Below are 15,411 nucleotides of genomic sequence, written 5' to 3'. Positions count from 1 at the left end.
TACACAGATCTTGAGTGTGAATTCCGCCCTGCCATTTAGCAGGGGCAAGCCAGTCACTAAGTCTCATTTTTTTTTTTTTTTGCCAGCCCTGGGCTTTGAACTCAGGGCCTGGGCACTGTCTCTGAACATTTTTTGCTCAAAGCTAACACTCTACCACTTGAACCACAGCAAACCTCCCAGATTTTTCTATTTATGTAGTATTGAGGAATCGAATCCAGGGCTTCATGCATGCTAGGCAAGCACTCGACCACTAAGTCACATTCCCGGCCCTCTAAACCTCAACTTTATGGTGGGGGAAATAGGATTGATCAGATCTTGTCCACAGGAAGATCGAATGAAACGGAGCAAGGGAAGTGCTTGGTGCTCAGTACTCACACAAAATGAGCAATTGCATAGAGGACGTTCTACAGGTGCTCAGGAATTACCTGGGCATTATAAAGCAGAGCGAAGCTAGGAGTGTAGCTCAATGGCACAGCACTTGCCTAGCATGTGCAAGGTCCTGGGTTTAAATCTCAACACAGTAATGGCTTAAGTGTGTCCCCTAGAAATTCAAGCTTTGGAAACTTAATCCCTAAATGTCTATGTTAATAGTATCTGGAGGTGGGGAGTTGAGGAGGTAATTAGGATCAGATGAAGAGAGATGAAAGCCAGCATCCTTCCTATCACCACTGATGCCCTTCCCCATGTTATGAAGCCCTCTTGGGTTTCTCAGCCTCCAGAACCATGAGCCAAATAAATCTCTGTACTTTATACATTACTTGGATTCAGGTATCTTGTTATGGCTACAGAAAAAAAAAAAAGGCATGGTGTCTGTCAATGTGTTTCCCTCGGCTGGGCCTTGCTGGTGGGGGTGAGGTTTGGGCCAGGGAGTGGCTGCTCAGAGAGGAAAATTGTTGTCAGAGACACTGGGGCCTGTGAGTGGTTTCTGGAGTTCAGTGAATTTTTTTTTTTTTGGGGGGGGGTGTTGGTCGTGGGGTCTGAACTCTGGGCTTGGGCGTTGTCCCTCAGCTCTTCAGCTCAAGGCAAGCGCTCTACCACTTGAGCCACAGCGCCACCTCCAGCTTTTTCTGCTTATGGGGTAGTGAGGAATCAAACCCAGGGCCTCATACAAGCAAGGCAAGCATTCTACCACTGAGCCACCTTCCCAGCCCATTCAGTGAATTCTTTGTTTGTTTTTGGTCCGGTCGTGGGGCCTGAACTCTGGGCCTGGGCGCTTGTCCCTCAGCTCTTCAGTTCAAGGCTAGCGCTCTACCACTTGAGCCACAGCGCCACTTCCGGCTTTTTTCTTTTTGCTTATGTGGTGCTGAGGAATCGAACCCAGGGCCTCAGGCATGCAAGGCAAGCGCTCTACCACTGAGCCACCTTCCCAGCCCCCCATTCATTGAATTCTTAAAGGACTGTCTTAATCTCCTAAAAAACTAGAATAAGCTTAATTATACAAACTTGATGTTTTCCTCAATGTGTTCATATTCACCCAATCATTTAATGCCATGGGATAATCAGTGGTAATCTCCACTTAGTAGGCAAGGAACTGAAGCCTGGGGCATTCTAGTACTTGGGTTAGGTTTGACTGCTGTGCTTCCCTTAGCACTGTTGTGAATTGGTCTTTCATAGCTAGAACTGAGGCTTGTATTCAGGGCCTAGTGTTTGTTTTTTGTCAGTTGTGGGGCTTGAACTCAGGGCCTGGGTGCTATCCCAGAACTTTTCACTCAAGGCTAGTACTCTACGATTTGAGTCACAGCACTATTTCCAGTTTTCTTGTGATTAACTACAGAGAAGAATCTCACAGACTTTCCTGCCTGGACTGGTTTCCAACCACAATAAATCTCAGCCTCCTGAGTAGCCAGGATTACAGGCCTGAGCCACTGGCACCCAGCTCTTGTCTTTTTCACTAAAGGTTGATGCTCTACCTTTTGAGCCTTATCTTTCCTTCTGGCTTTTTGGTGATTAATGGGAGATAAGTATTTTATAGCCTTTTCTTCCTGGGTTAGCTTTGAACAGCGATCCTCATATCTCAGTTCTAAGTAACTAGGATCTCAGGTGTGAGCCACCAGCGCTTGGTGCACAGTGCATTCTCTTTCACGTTCATTCAATAACGACTAGCTGAGGAACAGGATGCTGTGTTCCAGGTGCAGGGCCTCTGGAGTGAGCAAAGCCCAGCCCATGTCCTTGGGTTTGAAGTCTGGTGGGGAGAAAACATCCTTAGTTACTTCCAAAAGAACATGGCCTGCAGGGAGATAGAACATGTCACCAAAACAGCCTGAGCTATCCAAGTGGGCTTCTTAGAGGTGTCATTAGAATTCTCCGTAGGGAAGAGTAGCTGTTAGCCAGGTCATGTGGCAGGGACTCCAGCAGCGGAAGGAACATGGCAGGTTCAGGTCTTGTGAGCCATTTAGGGACAGATAGAAGCGCTAACAGTGGAGGCTCAGCAGGTGACAAAGGACATAGAGAGCAGGCTGGGTACCTCAGTATTTTGTGGACAGCGATGGGTCATGTCAGGGGATTGTTTAGATGGTTTAGATTTGTGGTCTTAAAGAGAGAATGTTGAGGGACACAAATACTATAAGCATCGGCAGATTATTTAAAAGAACGAAAATATAAGCCGGGAGCTGGTGGCTCACGCCTGTAATCCTAGCTACTCAGGAGGCTGAGATCTGAGGATCACAGTTCAAAGCCAGCCCGGGCAGGAGAGACCGTGAGACTCCTATCTCCAATAAACCACCAGAAAATCGGAAGTGGCGCTGTAGCTCAAGTGGTAGAGCGCTCGCCTTGAGCTGAAGAGCTGAGGGACAGCGCCCAGGCCCAGAGTTCAAGCCCCACGACCGACAAAAAAAAAAAGAACAAAAATATGAAGAGGGGAGAGAGGGAGAATGGAGAGGTAGTGATGGATACCCTAAATACATAGAAAACAGAAAGTGGAGTCATGGTTCAAGTGGTAGAGTGCCAGCATTGAGCAACCCCTCCTTTCCCCCCCCCAAAAAAAACAAGCAGAGTTGTGAAGCTTTGAATTAAAATTCTAGTCCCAGCACAAAGAAATGAAACAAGCCGAGCATCGGTGGTTCATGCCTGTAATCCTAACTTCTCAGGAGTCTGAGATCTGAGGATTTCAGTTCAAAGATGCCCAAGCAGAAAAGTTCCTGTGAGACTCTTATCTCTAATTAACCATTCAAAAAACCAAAAGCAGAGCTGTGACTCAGTGGTAAAGCACTAGTCTTAAGCACAAAGAGGCTCAGGGACAGTGCCCAGGCCTTGAGTTCAAGCCCCATGACCAACAAAAAGAAAGAACGAACGAAAGAGAGAGAGAGAGAGAGAGAGAGAGAGAGAAAGGAAGAAAGGAAGGAAGGAAGGAAGGAAGGAAGGAAGGAAGGAAGGAAGGAAGGAAAAAAGAAAAAGAAAACAAGCTGGGCTGGTGGTTCATGCCTTAATCCTAGCTACTAAGGAGGCTGAGATCTGAGGATCGCAGTTCAAAGCCAGCCAGGATAGGAAAGTCCGTGAGACTCTTCTCTTCAATAAACCACCAGAAAAACCATAAGTGGTGCTGTGGCTCAAGTGTAGAGCTCTAGCTCTGAGCTGAAGAGCTGAGGGACAACAGCCAGGCCCGGGGTTCAAGCCCCACGACTGAAAAGAAAGAAAGACAGAAAGAAGAAAGAAAGAACGAAAGAGAAAGAAAGAAAGAAAGAAGAAAGCAACATAAACAAAATACATAGTAAAGAGAATTGATGGGATCAGGATACAGAATGGAAGGAACCAGGTTTGAAATTCGGGCTGGCATGTAGGTCCCACAGAGGATAAGCTTGGAAAGTGTTAGAACAGGAAATGTGGGTTTCACTCTACAGATAGACAAACTGAGCCTGAGGCATATAGGGGTGGGCTAGGGTCTCAGTAGCACACATTACCAGGTGTTCAGGAGAGCTCCTGAACCCTTGGGACCCCAACACAACCCTCCCTGTATGTACTTCAGGAAACCGCTGAGCTCCTGGCCAGCACCAGAGCCTGAGCTGCTGTGTCTCTCCCCACCACAGGACTTCATCTCCTCTGAGGCCCTGGCTTTCTCAGCTGTAAAGTGGTGAGCTGAGCGCCAATGGGCACAGAGCCCTGCTTTCCTACAGCTTTGAATCTTGTCAGCCTGGAGGCCCAAGTTTGCTGCTTCATCTCTTGGTTGCCTTTGCCAGTGCCTCCTCTGCTTCTCCATCAAGGCTGTTTGTACCTGGGCCCAGACAGGTTGATTCTTCTCTGCTTAGCACCCAGACCAGCACTTCCCTAACTTCTCCCAGCCAAATCTGGAGGAGATCCATGATTCACATTTTTTTCTTCTTTTTTTTTTGTCAGTTGTGGGGCTGGAACTCCGGCCTGGACACTGTCCCTCAGCTCTTCAGCTCAAGGTAAGCGCTCTACCACTTGAGCTACAGTGCCACTTCTGGTTTTCTGGTGGTTAATTGGAGTCTCACGGAGTTTCCTGCCTGGGCTGGCTTTGAACTGTGATCCTCAGATCTCAGCCTCCTGAATAGCTAAGATTACAGGCATGAGCCACCAGCGCTCGCTCTCTCTTTTTTCCTGCTGGTCGTAGGACCTAAACTCTGGGCCTGGGTGCTGTTCCTCAGCTCTTCAGCTCAAGGCTAGCACTCTACTACTTGAGCCACAGTGCCACTTTCGGCATTTTCTGCTTACGTAGTGCTGAGGAATCGAACCCGTATGAGGCCCTGAGCCACTTTCCCAGCCCCTTTCTCTTCTCTTTTACATCCAAACTGCCAGTAAGTGCTGTCACCTTCATAGCATACCCTACTCTGATCACAACCTCCACCATCTAAGCCAACCACTGACCCGGTCACACTGTGCCTGCTGTCAATACTCTATGTAGCAGTCAGTAATCTGTTAATAATATAAATCAAATCAGGGATGCAGTTCAGTTGTGGAACATATTCACTTCCTCTTCACTGGCCACGATGGTGCATGCCTAGAGTCCCTATACTTGAGAGGATAAGGCAGGATTTCAAATTTGAGGCCAGTCTAGACTACATAGCAAGCTAGATAATTCAGTGTCTCAAAAAACAAAATACAGCTGGGCAATGTGGCTCACGCCTATAATCCTAGGTACTAAGAGATCTAAGGATCATGGTTCAAAGGCAGCCTACACAGGAAAGTCCCTGGGCCTTTTATCTCCAGTTAACCACTGGAAAATGGAAGTGGTGCTGTGGCTCCAAGTGGTAGAGCACTAGCTTTGAGCAAAAAAGAGCTCAGGGAGTGTTCAGGCCCAGAATCCAAGCACCATGCTCACTACCACACCAACAGAAACGGCTCAGGTAGAGTGCTCGGGCCCTGACAAGCTCCACAAATGACAATAACAACAACAAAAATGGTGTTAGAGATTGAACCCAGGGCCTCCAGCGTGCAAGGCACATGCTTTACCACTGAACTATGTGCATAGCCCTTTAATCCTAGCTTGCATTAGTCCAACATGACTGGATTCTGCCTCCTTTCCACCCTCTTCCTGGGCAAACCCTGGGTGAGAGGTCACAGCAGTCTCAGCCTTCACTCTGGTCCTTGAGTACGTCCTGTCTACTCCCCTTTCACGGTCTTTGTCCTAATCCTGCCTCTACCTTCTGCTCTTGGCTGGCTCCTTCTCACCATTCAGTCTTAGCTTTTGGGCGATTCCTCCCCAGAGTGGTCTTTCCCAACCCAACTCTGCTAACGTCTTATATATAGTTTGTTAATTTTCTATTTCCTTTACAAAGAGCTAAGAGCCATGACCTTGTTTTCTACCCAGATCACCAGTGTCTGACCAGGGCTTGGCCAGGTGTTTAGAAGGTATTTCTTGCCTGGGAATACATCATTCCCCTCCCTCTCTGAGCCTATTTCTCCATCCATATGATGGAGATTACAACATAGTAGTGACTATCTCATAAAACTGTTCAAGATTAAATGAGACAGAGTCCAGGTATTGGTGGTGGCTCACGCCTGTAATCCTAGCTACTCAGGAGGCTGAGATCTGAGGATCATGGTTAGAAGACAGCCCAGGCGGAAAAGTCCATAAGACACTTTGATTAACCAGCAAAAAGCCAGAAATGGAGCTATGGCTCAAAGTAGTACCCTCCCTTAAGCAAAAAACAACTATTAATGTACACTGCCAAGGCCCTCAGTTCTAGCCCCAGCATGGCACAAACATAAGTAAATACAATGAGATAGGTGTCTAGGGTGGAGCTCAGTTGTAGAGCTACACAGGTGAAGCCTTCAATTGGCTTCTCAGCACTACAAAAAATTAAATAAGGTCCGTATGGGGCACAGGCATAGTCCTGGCACTTGTCATTACTGTCATCAATACCATAAAGGAATGCCCTGGCAGGAAGGAATGGGTAGGGCCAGAGGGATTCCCGCACGCTCTCCAGCAGCTGGGCTAATTGGCCCAGACCCACTTTTTGTGGCTGTCCAAGTCCTCTCCACCCGGTAGCAGAGAGCAAGCAAATTCAAGAGCGTTTGTACAAGTAGAGACGAGTGTGCTTCGATTCGGCTGTAAGTTTATTAGAAAGGCCATGGACAGATGAACCCTGAGTTTCCAGCTGAGGAAGAAATGCAAACAGCCTCTGCCCCTGGTGACCTGTCCCCCTGGTGTGTGAACTGTTGGGTGGCGGACACGACCCAAGTCCGCCAGAAAGTGCTGTGGGTGTCCACCTCTCTGGGCCGCCTGCAGGGGCCCACTGGTGGGCGACGTGAATGCTGGTGCTTGGAGCGGGGAGCCGGAAGGAGCAGGGTCCTCTGCTCTAGCAGAAAGTGGTTCTAGACCCTCAGTGGAACAGAACGGAAAAGGAGCTGGCTGGGGAACAGAGTTGAGGCCTGCTAAACAGCCCATGGCCCTGCAAGGCGACGCTGCGCTGACTGGAGGTGTGTGCCGATGGCTCCTGAGGCCCAACTGTGGGGGTTCCCAGAGCAGGGCCTCAAAGCTGCTAGAAGGAGTCTTAGCCATAGAGAGCCCCAGGGTGACTCAGTGTCCCTCCTGTGGTTGCATTGGCTATTTGTGCTCCCAGAAAGGCAAATGGATCTTGTAATAATCCATTGGTGGTTGATGCCATTTTTTTTCCCTTAAAAAAAAAAAAAAAGGAGTTTGTACAGTGACTGTCATCCCGCAGCGCCTGAGCCAGGAAGAGTCCGTCTTGGGGAAGGAGAAGGCACTTCACACCCTCACTGGGGTGATCTGGGCTGGCTGCTTCCCGGGGCCCCTCAGGGCTCCTGCTCACTTTGGCCCTGGGACTCAGGCTTGCCCCTTCTGGGAAAGACGCTGCCTCCGTGGAGTTAGCACTGCCCTGTGGCCTCACAGGGTGGTAGATGGCAGCTTCCTCACCCGCCGCTGGGCCAGGATCGATGACTCGATGGGCTTTAGCTGGGGGGTGGGTTTGGAGCTGTTAAGTGCAGAGTATGTAGCGGCCATGGCTCCCTGAGAGAGAAGACAGAGGTCTGAGCACAATCGTGTAGAGGGGTCCCAGCCCTGTGTGCAACCTCCCACAACCTTCAGTTCCTGCTTCTGCCTCCCCATTAGACTGGAGTCTCCAGAGGTGAGCAGCTGTGTCTACCAGGGGACTCAGGGAGCCCCGTGATGCTGCCATCCGTTCCTCTGGGGCTCCCTGAGGCCAGGACTATGGTTTCTGTCCTTTTTTTGTTGTTGTTGTTGGTCGTGGGGCTTGAACCCTGAGCCTGAGCACTGTCCCTGCGCTCTTCAGCTCAAGACAAGCGCTCTACCTCTTGAGCCACAGCACCACTTCCAGTTTTCTGAATGGTTTAGTGGAGATAAGAGTCTCATGGACTTTCCTGCCCGGGCTGGCTTTGAACTGCGATCCTCAGATCTCAGCCTCTTGAGTAGCTAGGATTACAGGCGTGAGCCACCAGTGCCCAGCTGGTTTGTTTTTTTTTTGCCGGTCATGCGGCCTGAACTCTGGGTCTAGGTGCTGTCCCTCAGCTCTTCAGCTCAAGGCTAGCGCTCTACCACTGGAGCCACAGCACCACTTCCAGCTTTTTCTGTTTATGTGGTGCTGAGGAATCGAACCCACGGCCTCATGCTTGCAAGGCATGCACTATACCGCTGAGCCACCTTCCCAGCCCCTGCCCGGCTGGTTTCTGTCCTTTACTTACCTCCTGGGTCCTGTTCCAGTCATAGCATCTTCTGCTCTGCCACCCCAAGTCCCGCCCACACTATCTGAGCTTGCCCCTCCCACCTTCCTGTGCCCACCTTCACAAGCTGCAGGTCCTGATGGGACAGCTGGCTCTGGGGAAGCTTATCTTTCTGGGTGATCCACGGGTGCTGCAGGACCTGCTTGGCTGTGAGGCGCTGGTGAGGGTCTACGTGGAGCATCTTAGACACCAAGTCCTGGAGGTATAGTGGGCAAGGGAGTGAGGGGAAGGGCAGCACGGTAGCCGTGGGACACAGGGGTCTGAACCTTTCCCCTGGCCCCTGTAATCCATGTCCGACTCAGCCAAGGCCACCCCAGACCCAACCCAGGCATGGCCCAATGTGGGCCTTGGGTGCTTCAGGTACTTCCGGCTGCCCTTCCTGTTTCTCCTTCAGAAAGCCATGTGGGAAAATGGTGGGCAAGGCCTTGGGGCTGGGAGTCAGGCAGACTTAGGTTCAAACCCGAGTCCATTCATCAACAGCAGTGACTTCAATTCTCTGAGCTCTGTTTCCTCTCTGAGAAACGGAGCTAACAGCACCTGCCTCATGGGTTCCAGGTCTGGCTTAGAGGCTCCCAGGAACTGAAGCTGTTGCCAATATAAAAAACTCAAATGCTATCTCCTTCCAGAGGGGCTGTGCAGGTATGAGCAGGTGCTCTGTGGGCCTCTGTGCACAGGCCTGTATCTCCCACCACACTGTCTCCACAGAGTAGGAGACTGTCTCTCACAAAGCCGGTGGAATGATCGCCAAGCTACCCAGACAAATGAGAGGGATTTGTAGAGAAGGATTTGTGGAATATTCCACTGGCCAGAAATGTTTGGGAAATGTAGAGACCTTGGCCCACTCCTGCAGGACTCACCTTGGCTGTTTCCGAAACTGTGTTCCAATTCCCCCCACTGAGAGTGAACTTCCCACTGCCGATTCGGGTCAGGATCTCCTCCGGTGTATCGCTGGGCCCATTGGCAAATGGAGTGTATCTGGAGAAACAAACAAAAAACAAACCCATACCATCAATATAGTCTTGGCCTCCATCATGAGCCAAGGAGAGGTGGTAGCAGGGCCATGTCCTAGGGCGGGGCTGAGTCTCTGCCATCAGGCAAGCACCAGCCCCGTCTCCTCACTTCTGCTTTTACCTCCTTGAACGCAAGCCTGCTAAGGTGATCACTAGGGCCGGAGGAAGGGACAGCAGCGGCCCGGGCTGGGAACTCACCCGGCCAGCATGGTATACAGTAGGATGCCCAGGCTCCAGATGTCACAGCCCTCATCGTAGCCCTGGCGTTTCAGCACCTGACAGGAAAGCGGGGGGAGCGTGTTCACTCTGAGACACAACAAAAGGGGCTGCATACTGCCCCCGCACCCCAAGGGAAGGAGTAGCTGAGTCTCCACCATGGGGGAGATCTTTCCTGGGCATCCGGGTCAAGCATCCAGACTCGGCAGTCCTGAATAGTGTGGGACCCCTGGGAGTGGAACTAAGTCTTCCTGTCGCCCCCACTCACCTCCGGTGCCACGAAGTTGGCTGTGTAGCAAGGCGTCATGAGGAGCCCGTTCTCAGCCCGCAGCTGCTTGGCGAAGCCGAAGTCACAGATGCGCAGGCACTCGGGGTTCCCAGACTCGTCCACGTATAGGATGTTGCTGGGCTTGAGGTCCCTGTGGACAACCTAGGACCAGAGAACTGGGGTCAGGCTGTGACAAGGGGGCTGGAGCCAGGTCCACTAACCGTCAGGGATGAGAAAGTTACACAGACAAGCCCAGAGAGGAGGAAAGCCCTGGGATCCCAGAGGAGAAAGGGCTAAATGGGGGCTAGGCAACTGCGAATAGAGCCTTCTAGAAATCTCCATGTAGGTGTCTACTAAGTAGCTCTAACTCAATCTGCCCAACACTGAACTCCTAGTTTCTCCCTTCAGTCTAGTCATGTGAAATCTCATCTAAGGTAACTCCATCCTTCTTAGGTCTATTTTTCCATATTCTCTCTTTCTCTCTCCCACACCCCTCCCCCCTCATGCCAGACCTGGGGCTTGAACTCAGGGCCTGGGCACTGTCCTTTCCTACTCAAGGCTGGTGCTCTACCACTTGAATCACAACCTCCACTTCTAGCTTTTTTTACTGGTTAATTGGAGATAAAGTCTCACAGACTTTCCTGCCTGGGCTGGCTTTAAACTATGATTCTCAGATCTCAGCCTGAGTAGCTAGGATTACAGGCATAAGCCATTGGAGTATGGCCTGTTTTCTTATTCTCATTTTCCTCAATCTATCAATAAACTCCATTGGTGTACTATTAAAGTATATTCAGAGTCCAATAACTCTTGAGTCCCCATTATCCTCATTAGTCTTCCTACTTCCCCTCCTACCTCCAATAGCTTGTCTCAACAGATGCTAGAGCAAGCCTGTTAGAAATCGGGCCATACTGTCCAAGCTTAAAAACCCCCACGGTTTCCACTCTTCAGAGGAAAGTCCTCGTGAGGTGTGGTGGTTAGAATGCACCTACAGTCCCAGCTACTTTGGAGGCTTTGGCAGGAGGATCACTTGAGCCCAGAAGTTCCAAGGCCAGCCTGGGCAGTAAGTGTAACTCCATCTCAAAAAGAAAGAAAAAAAAAGTGGGGACTAAGAAGGGAAGATTCAGTTAGGGACACCAAAGCCCAGTTAGGGAGGATGAATTAGTTCAGGTTTTTTTTTTCCTACAGTAGGATAATCACTGGTTAAACACAATCTATGAGAGGCTGGGCCCCAGAGGCTCATGCCTGTAATCCTGGATAACACTATATTCTAAAAATGACTAGAAAGGTAAGAAATTCCCAACACATAAAAATGATTAAACTGGGCACTAGTGACTCACGCCTGTGATCCTAGCTACTCAAGAGGCTGAGATCTGAGGATCCTATTCCAAAGCCAGCCTAGACAGAAAAGTCCATGAAACTCTTTTTTTTTTTTTTTTAAATTTGAAACATTTAATGATTATCAACCTTGGTGTTGGTTTTTTGTTTTTTTCTGCTTTTGTGGTGCTGAGGAATTGAACCCAGGGCCTCATGCATGCAAGGCAAGCACTCTACCACTGAGCCACCTTCCCAGCCCCCATGAGATTCTTATCTCCAATTAACCACCAGAAAACCAGAAGTGTCACTGTGGCTAAAGTAGTAGAGTGCTAACCTTGAAGAAAAGAGCTCAGGGTCAGGCACAGGCCCCGAGTTCAAGCCCCATGACCAACCAAGAAAAAAGAAAAAAAAGGATTTATACTGCTTATAATTCCATAACGATTAATATGGAAATGCTTATTACTGAGTAGATATTATTATACACTAAATATACAATGTATCAAATTATAAGAATAATAATTCTTTCTACTTTGCTGAGGCACAGATGACACTTGCAGGAAGCAAGGCTAGAGAAGGTGGCAATCTTACGCTGCATCGAGAAATGACTAATGACGAAGGGAACCGTGACCCCTGAGATGGGCGAGGGATGCCGCTTAGGAAAGCTGCACAGGTGCGGGTGCTGCCTGACCCGCAGCTGTGTTTATGGGGATGTGATGTCACACCTGCCACACTCACTGAGCGGAAAGTTACAACAGGCTGGCCACCTGAGAGTGAAGTCAGGCTGGGTGGGAACAATCTAAAAGGGGCAATAGCTCCTTGGTGACAGCTACGAGGCTGCAACTTAGGCCTGGTGTTTTACAAACACCAAATCACCAAACCTTTATTAAACTAAACTCAACATGACAAAAACACCCCACCTCTCACAGGCCAAACAAAATAGGTGTTCAGGCCAAAAGCAACCAGACACACCAAGCTGTGCCCTCTGACTCAGCTATGACGTCAGCCACAGAAGACCAGACTAGAGTGTGAGCCTGGCTTATGACTTTCCAAGCCTCTGTCTTCTTACCTGGAAAAGGGGCTCATAACTGTGCTTAACGCCCAGGGTTTAGGCAAGAACAGACATACTCAGCACAGGGCTTGGGAAGTAGCAACTCGTCTCAGCAACTGCCTGGGCTGAACCCCGGGCAGCACTGCATGTTGAGATACAGTAACCAGCCCAGCTCTAGTGACTCACATCTGTAGTCCTAGCTACACAGAAGGCTGAGATCTGAGGATCATGGTTCAATGCCAACCCAGGCAGAAAAGTCCATGAAACTCATCTCCAATTAACCACCAAAAAGCCAAAAGTGGAGCTGTGAAGCTGTGACTCAAATGGTAGAGCACCAGCCTTGAGCAAAAAAATAAGTGAAATCTCAAGCAAGACCCAGTACACACACACACACACACACACACACACACACACACACACACACACATACACACACACACACACACACACACACCCATTAAAGCCTATTTAAAAAATTACTAAAAGAAAAAAAGGACCAAGGTGCTAGTGGCTTATGCCTGTAATCTTAACTATTCAGGAAGCTAAGATCTGAGGATTGCAATTCAAAGTCAGCCCAGGCAGGAAAGTCTATAAGCTTGCTTTCTTTCTTTCCTGGGGCTTGAACTCAGGGCCTGGGTGCTGACACTGAGCTTCTTTTGCTCAAAGCTAGCACTCTACCACTTGAGCCACAGTGCCACTTCCGGCTTTTTCTGTTTATGTGGTACTGAGGAATCAAACCCAGGGCTTCATGCATGCTAAGCAAACACTCTACCAATAAGCCACATTCCCAGCCCCTGTTAGACTCTTATCTCCAATTAACCACCAAAATACTGTAAGTGGAGCTGTAGCTCAAAGTGATAGAGCATTAGCCCTGAGCAAAAGAGCTCAGGGAAAAGCACCCAGGCCCTGAGTTCAAGCCCTACAACTACCCCCCCACACTCCCCTACCCCGCAAAAAAAAAAAAAAGAGAAAGGGGAAAAGCTTCTAATGGCTCTCCTGACAGAAGAAATTTGGGGTACTGGAAACACTGCACTTAGTGATCTAAAAGCCAATTCTGTGATGTTACTGAAACAAATGGGGTGACCAATGGATCTGGCCCTTAGCTTCTACTGGATCCCTAGGTTATAGACAATAGCTATGTGCCACAAATAAAAGCCCAGAGAATCCTTCCACATGCCTCCACAAGCAACTCCCATGTCCTCCTCACTGACCCTGATATTTGGAAAGAACCAGAAAGATTAGTGATGTATGAACTATGGCTTTCTTCAAGTGGCTGTCTGCATCTGAGCTTGTACAACCTTGTGGAGGGGCTCACTACTTTTGCAGAGAGTTCCCTATTCTAGAAAGTTCTTCCTTACTCTAAGCCTTGGGTAACTCAGTAACTCTGCTGTGTCTTCTCGGTTGTGGGGCTTGAACTCTGGGTCTGGGCACTGTTGCTGAGCTCTTCAGCTCAAGGCTAGTGCTCTACCACTTGAGTCACAGTGCCACTTCCGGTTTTCTGGTGGTTTATTGAAGAGTCTCACAGAGGTTCCTTCCCAGCTGGCTTTGAGCTGTGATCCTCAGATCTCAACTTCCTGATTAGCTAGGATTACAGATGTGAGTGAGCCACCATTGCCTGGCTCTACTTCAGTCTCATTAGGACTGGGATTATAGGTGTCCCCCACCATGCCTGGCTCTTTTTTTTTTCCCCAGTATTAGGGATGGACCCCAGCACCTTTCAGATACTGGACAAATGTTCTGGTATGACGTCACATCCCTTAGGAGTTAACTTTAACTAGTACTCACTTGAGAACAAAACAGGAAAAGGAAACACATTTGCTCTCTGATCTGACATGTTTAAATATTAGTCTGTTTGCATTGGCCACTTCAGAAACCTAAGGCACTTGAAACATGACCATTAAAAACACATGTGGTAACCAAAGTGAACCTTCAGCTAAGGGGTAAAGTTCTTCTTAATAAAAGAATAATCCCTAATAAATTAGATGAAATCAGACATTGCCTCTAATAAAATAATTGAGTACAAGATCCTGACAGGATGAAATTATTAGATGAAGGTCTTTTTGTGTATGTACTAGTACTGGAGCTTGAATTTAGGGCCTTATGCTCGTGCTTGGATTTTTCATTCAAGGCTGGAGTCTATCATTTAAGGCACAGTTCCACTTCTGGCTTTTTGATGGCTTATCAGAGATAAGAGTCTCATGGATTTTTTCTTTCCTGGCTGGCTTTGAACCACAATTCTCAGATTTCAGCCACCTGAGTAGCTAGGATTATAGGCATGAGCACAGTACCCAGCTAGATAAGAGTCTTCAAAAGCCCGGCGCTGGTGGCTCACGCCTGTAATCCTAGCTACTCAGGAGGCTGAGATCTGAGGATTGCGGTTCAAAGCCAGCCCGGGCAGGAGAGACCGTGAGACTCCTATCTCCAATAAACCACCAGAAAACCGGAAGTGGCGCTGTAGCTCAAGTGGTAGAGCGCTCGCCTTGAGCTGAAGAGCTGAGGGACAGCACCCAGGCCCAGAGTTCAAGCCCCACAACCGACCAAAAAAAAAAAAAATAAGGAGACGGCACTATGACTCAAATAATGGAGTGCTTGCCTTGAGCTGAAGAGCTCAGCGACAGTGCCCAGACCCAGAGTTCAAGCCCCACAACTGACAAAAAAATGAAAATAAAATAAATAAGGAGAGGGGCCTGGTACCATCTAATGGGACTAATGCAGAACAGGACGCAGGGACTGCAGATGTGAGGCAGGATGAAAGGGCATCGTGGATGGAGGAACTTGACATTTTCTTTTTTCTTTCCTTTTTCTTTGTTTTGTCCTATCCTCTTTTATTGTTTAGTAGCAGAATGCCCAACACTGAACATAATTACAACTATTGGTTGTGCAAAAGTAGAGCTACTGTATAAGTACAAATCAGAGATCTAATTTCTCTAAGTAAATACTTTAAGATCCCACAAGTGCATGAACTCTACATCTGGGAGAGAAGCTGCCTCCGCTGTGGACCAGGAATGATATCATGATTTCCCCACCCCCGCCCCATCAATACGCCAAATAAGGTGCCAGTGGTCAGACAGGTCACAATGAGCTGACCTCCCCCCTCCCCCTTCCCCGGTCCCCAGCTCCTCTTTGTGCTGGTATACTAGGGCTTAAAGTCAGAGCCTGGGCACTGTCTTTCAGCTTTTTTGCTCAGGGGAGGAGCTCTACCACTTGAGCCAGGTGCTCCACTAACAGCTTTTTGCTAGTTAATTGGAAATAAGAATTTGAAGCTTGCTAGGACTGGCTTCAAACCTTGATCCTCAGATCTGTCTTCTGAGTAGGTAGAGTTACAGATGTGAGCCACTAACACCCAGCCAATGAGCCCTTTTTCTAGAGTCTTCCTCAGTCCTCTATAGAAAAGATAA

The 15,411-nt window shown here is 48.8% G+C and overlaps 1 protein-coding gene across 4 annotated transcripts in view; it reads right to left on the bottom strand.

Annotated features, from left to right (window-relative positions):
- Positions 1-6,484: 6,484 nt before the first annotated feature.
- Rps6ka1 (ribosomal protein S6 kinase A1) overlaps positions 6,485-15,411 on the bottom strand; it is a 43,602-nt gene continuing 34,675 nt past the window's right edge. For all 4 annotated transcript variants that reach the window (XM_042688547.1, XM_042688548.1, XM_042688545.1 and 1 more), the window contains 5 exons: positions 9,652-9,813; positions 9,366-9,442; positions 9,015-9,132; positions 8,216-8,353; positions 6,485-7,426 (listed from right to left, as the gene is read on the bottom strand). In XM_042688547.1, the coding sequence (XP_042544481.1) occupies positions 7,304-7,426; positions 8,216-8,353; positions 9,015-9,132; positions 9,366-9,442; positions 9,652-9,813 (618 nt within the window). In that variant the 3' untranslated portion in view covers positions 6,485-7,303. The remainder of the gene's footprint in view (positions 7,427-8,215; positions 8,354-9,014; positions 9,133-9,365; positions 9,443-9,651; positions 9,814-15,411) is intronic.

This window comes from Dipodomys spectabilis, unplaced genomic scaffold (assembly GCF_019054845.1).
Source record: "Dipodomys spectabilis isolate Male_0828 unplaced genomic scaffold, ASM1905484v1 ptg000118l, whole genome shotgun sequence".
Classification (NCBI taxonomy): Eukaryota; Metazoa; Chordata; class Mammalia; order Rodentia; family Heteromyidae; genus Dipodomys; species Dipodomys spectabilis.
Note: the sequence above shows the minus strand (reverse complement) of the source record. Positions and strands in the feature narration are given on the sequence as shown.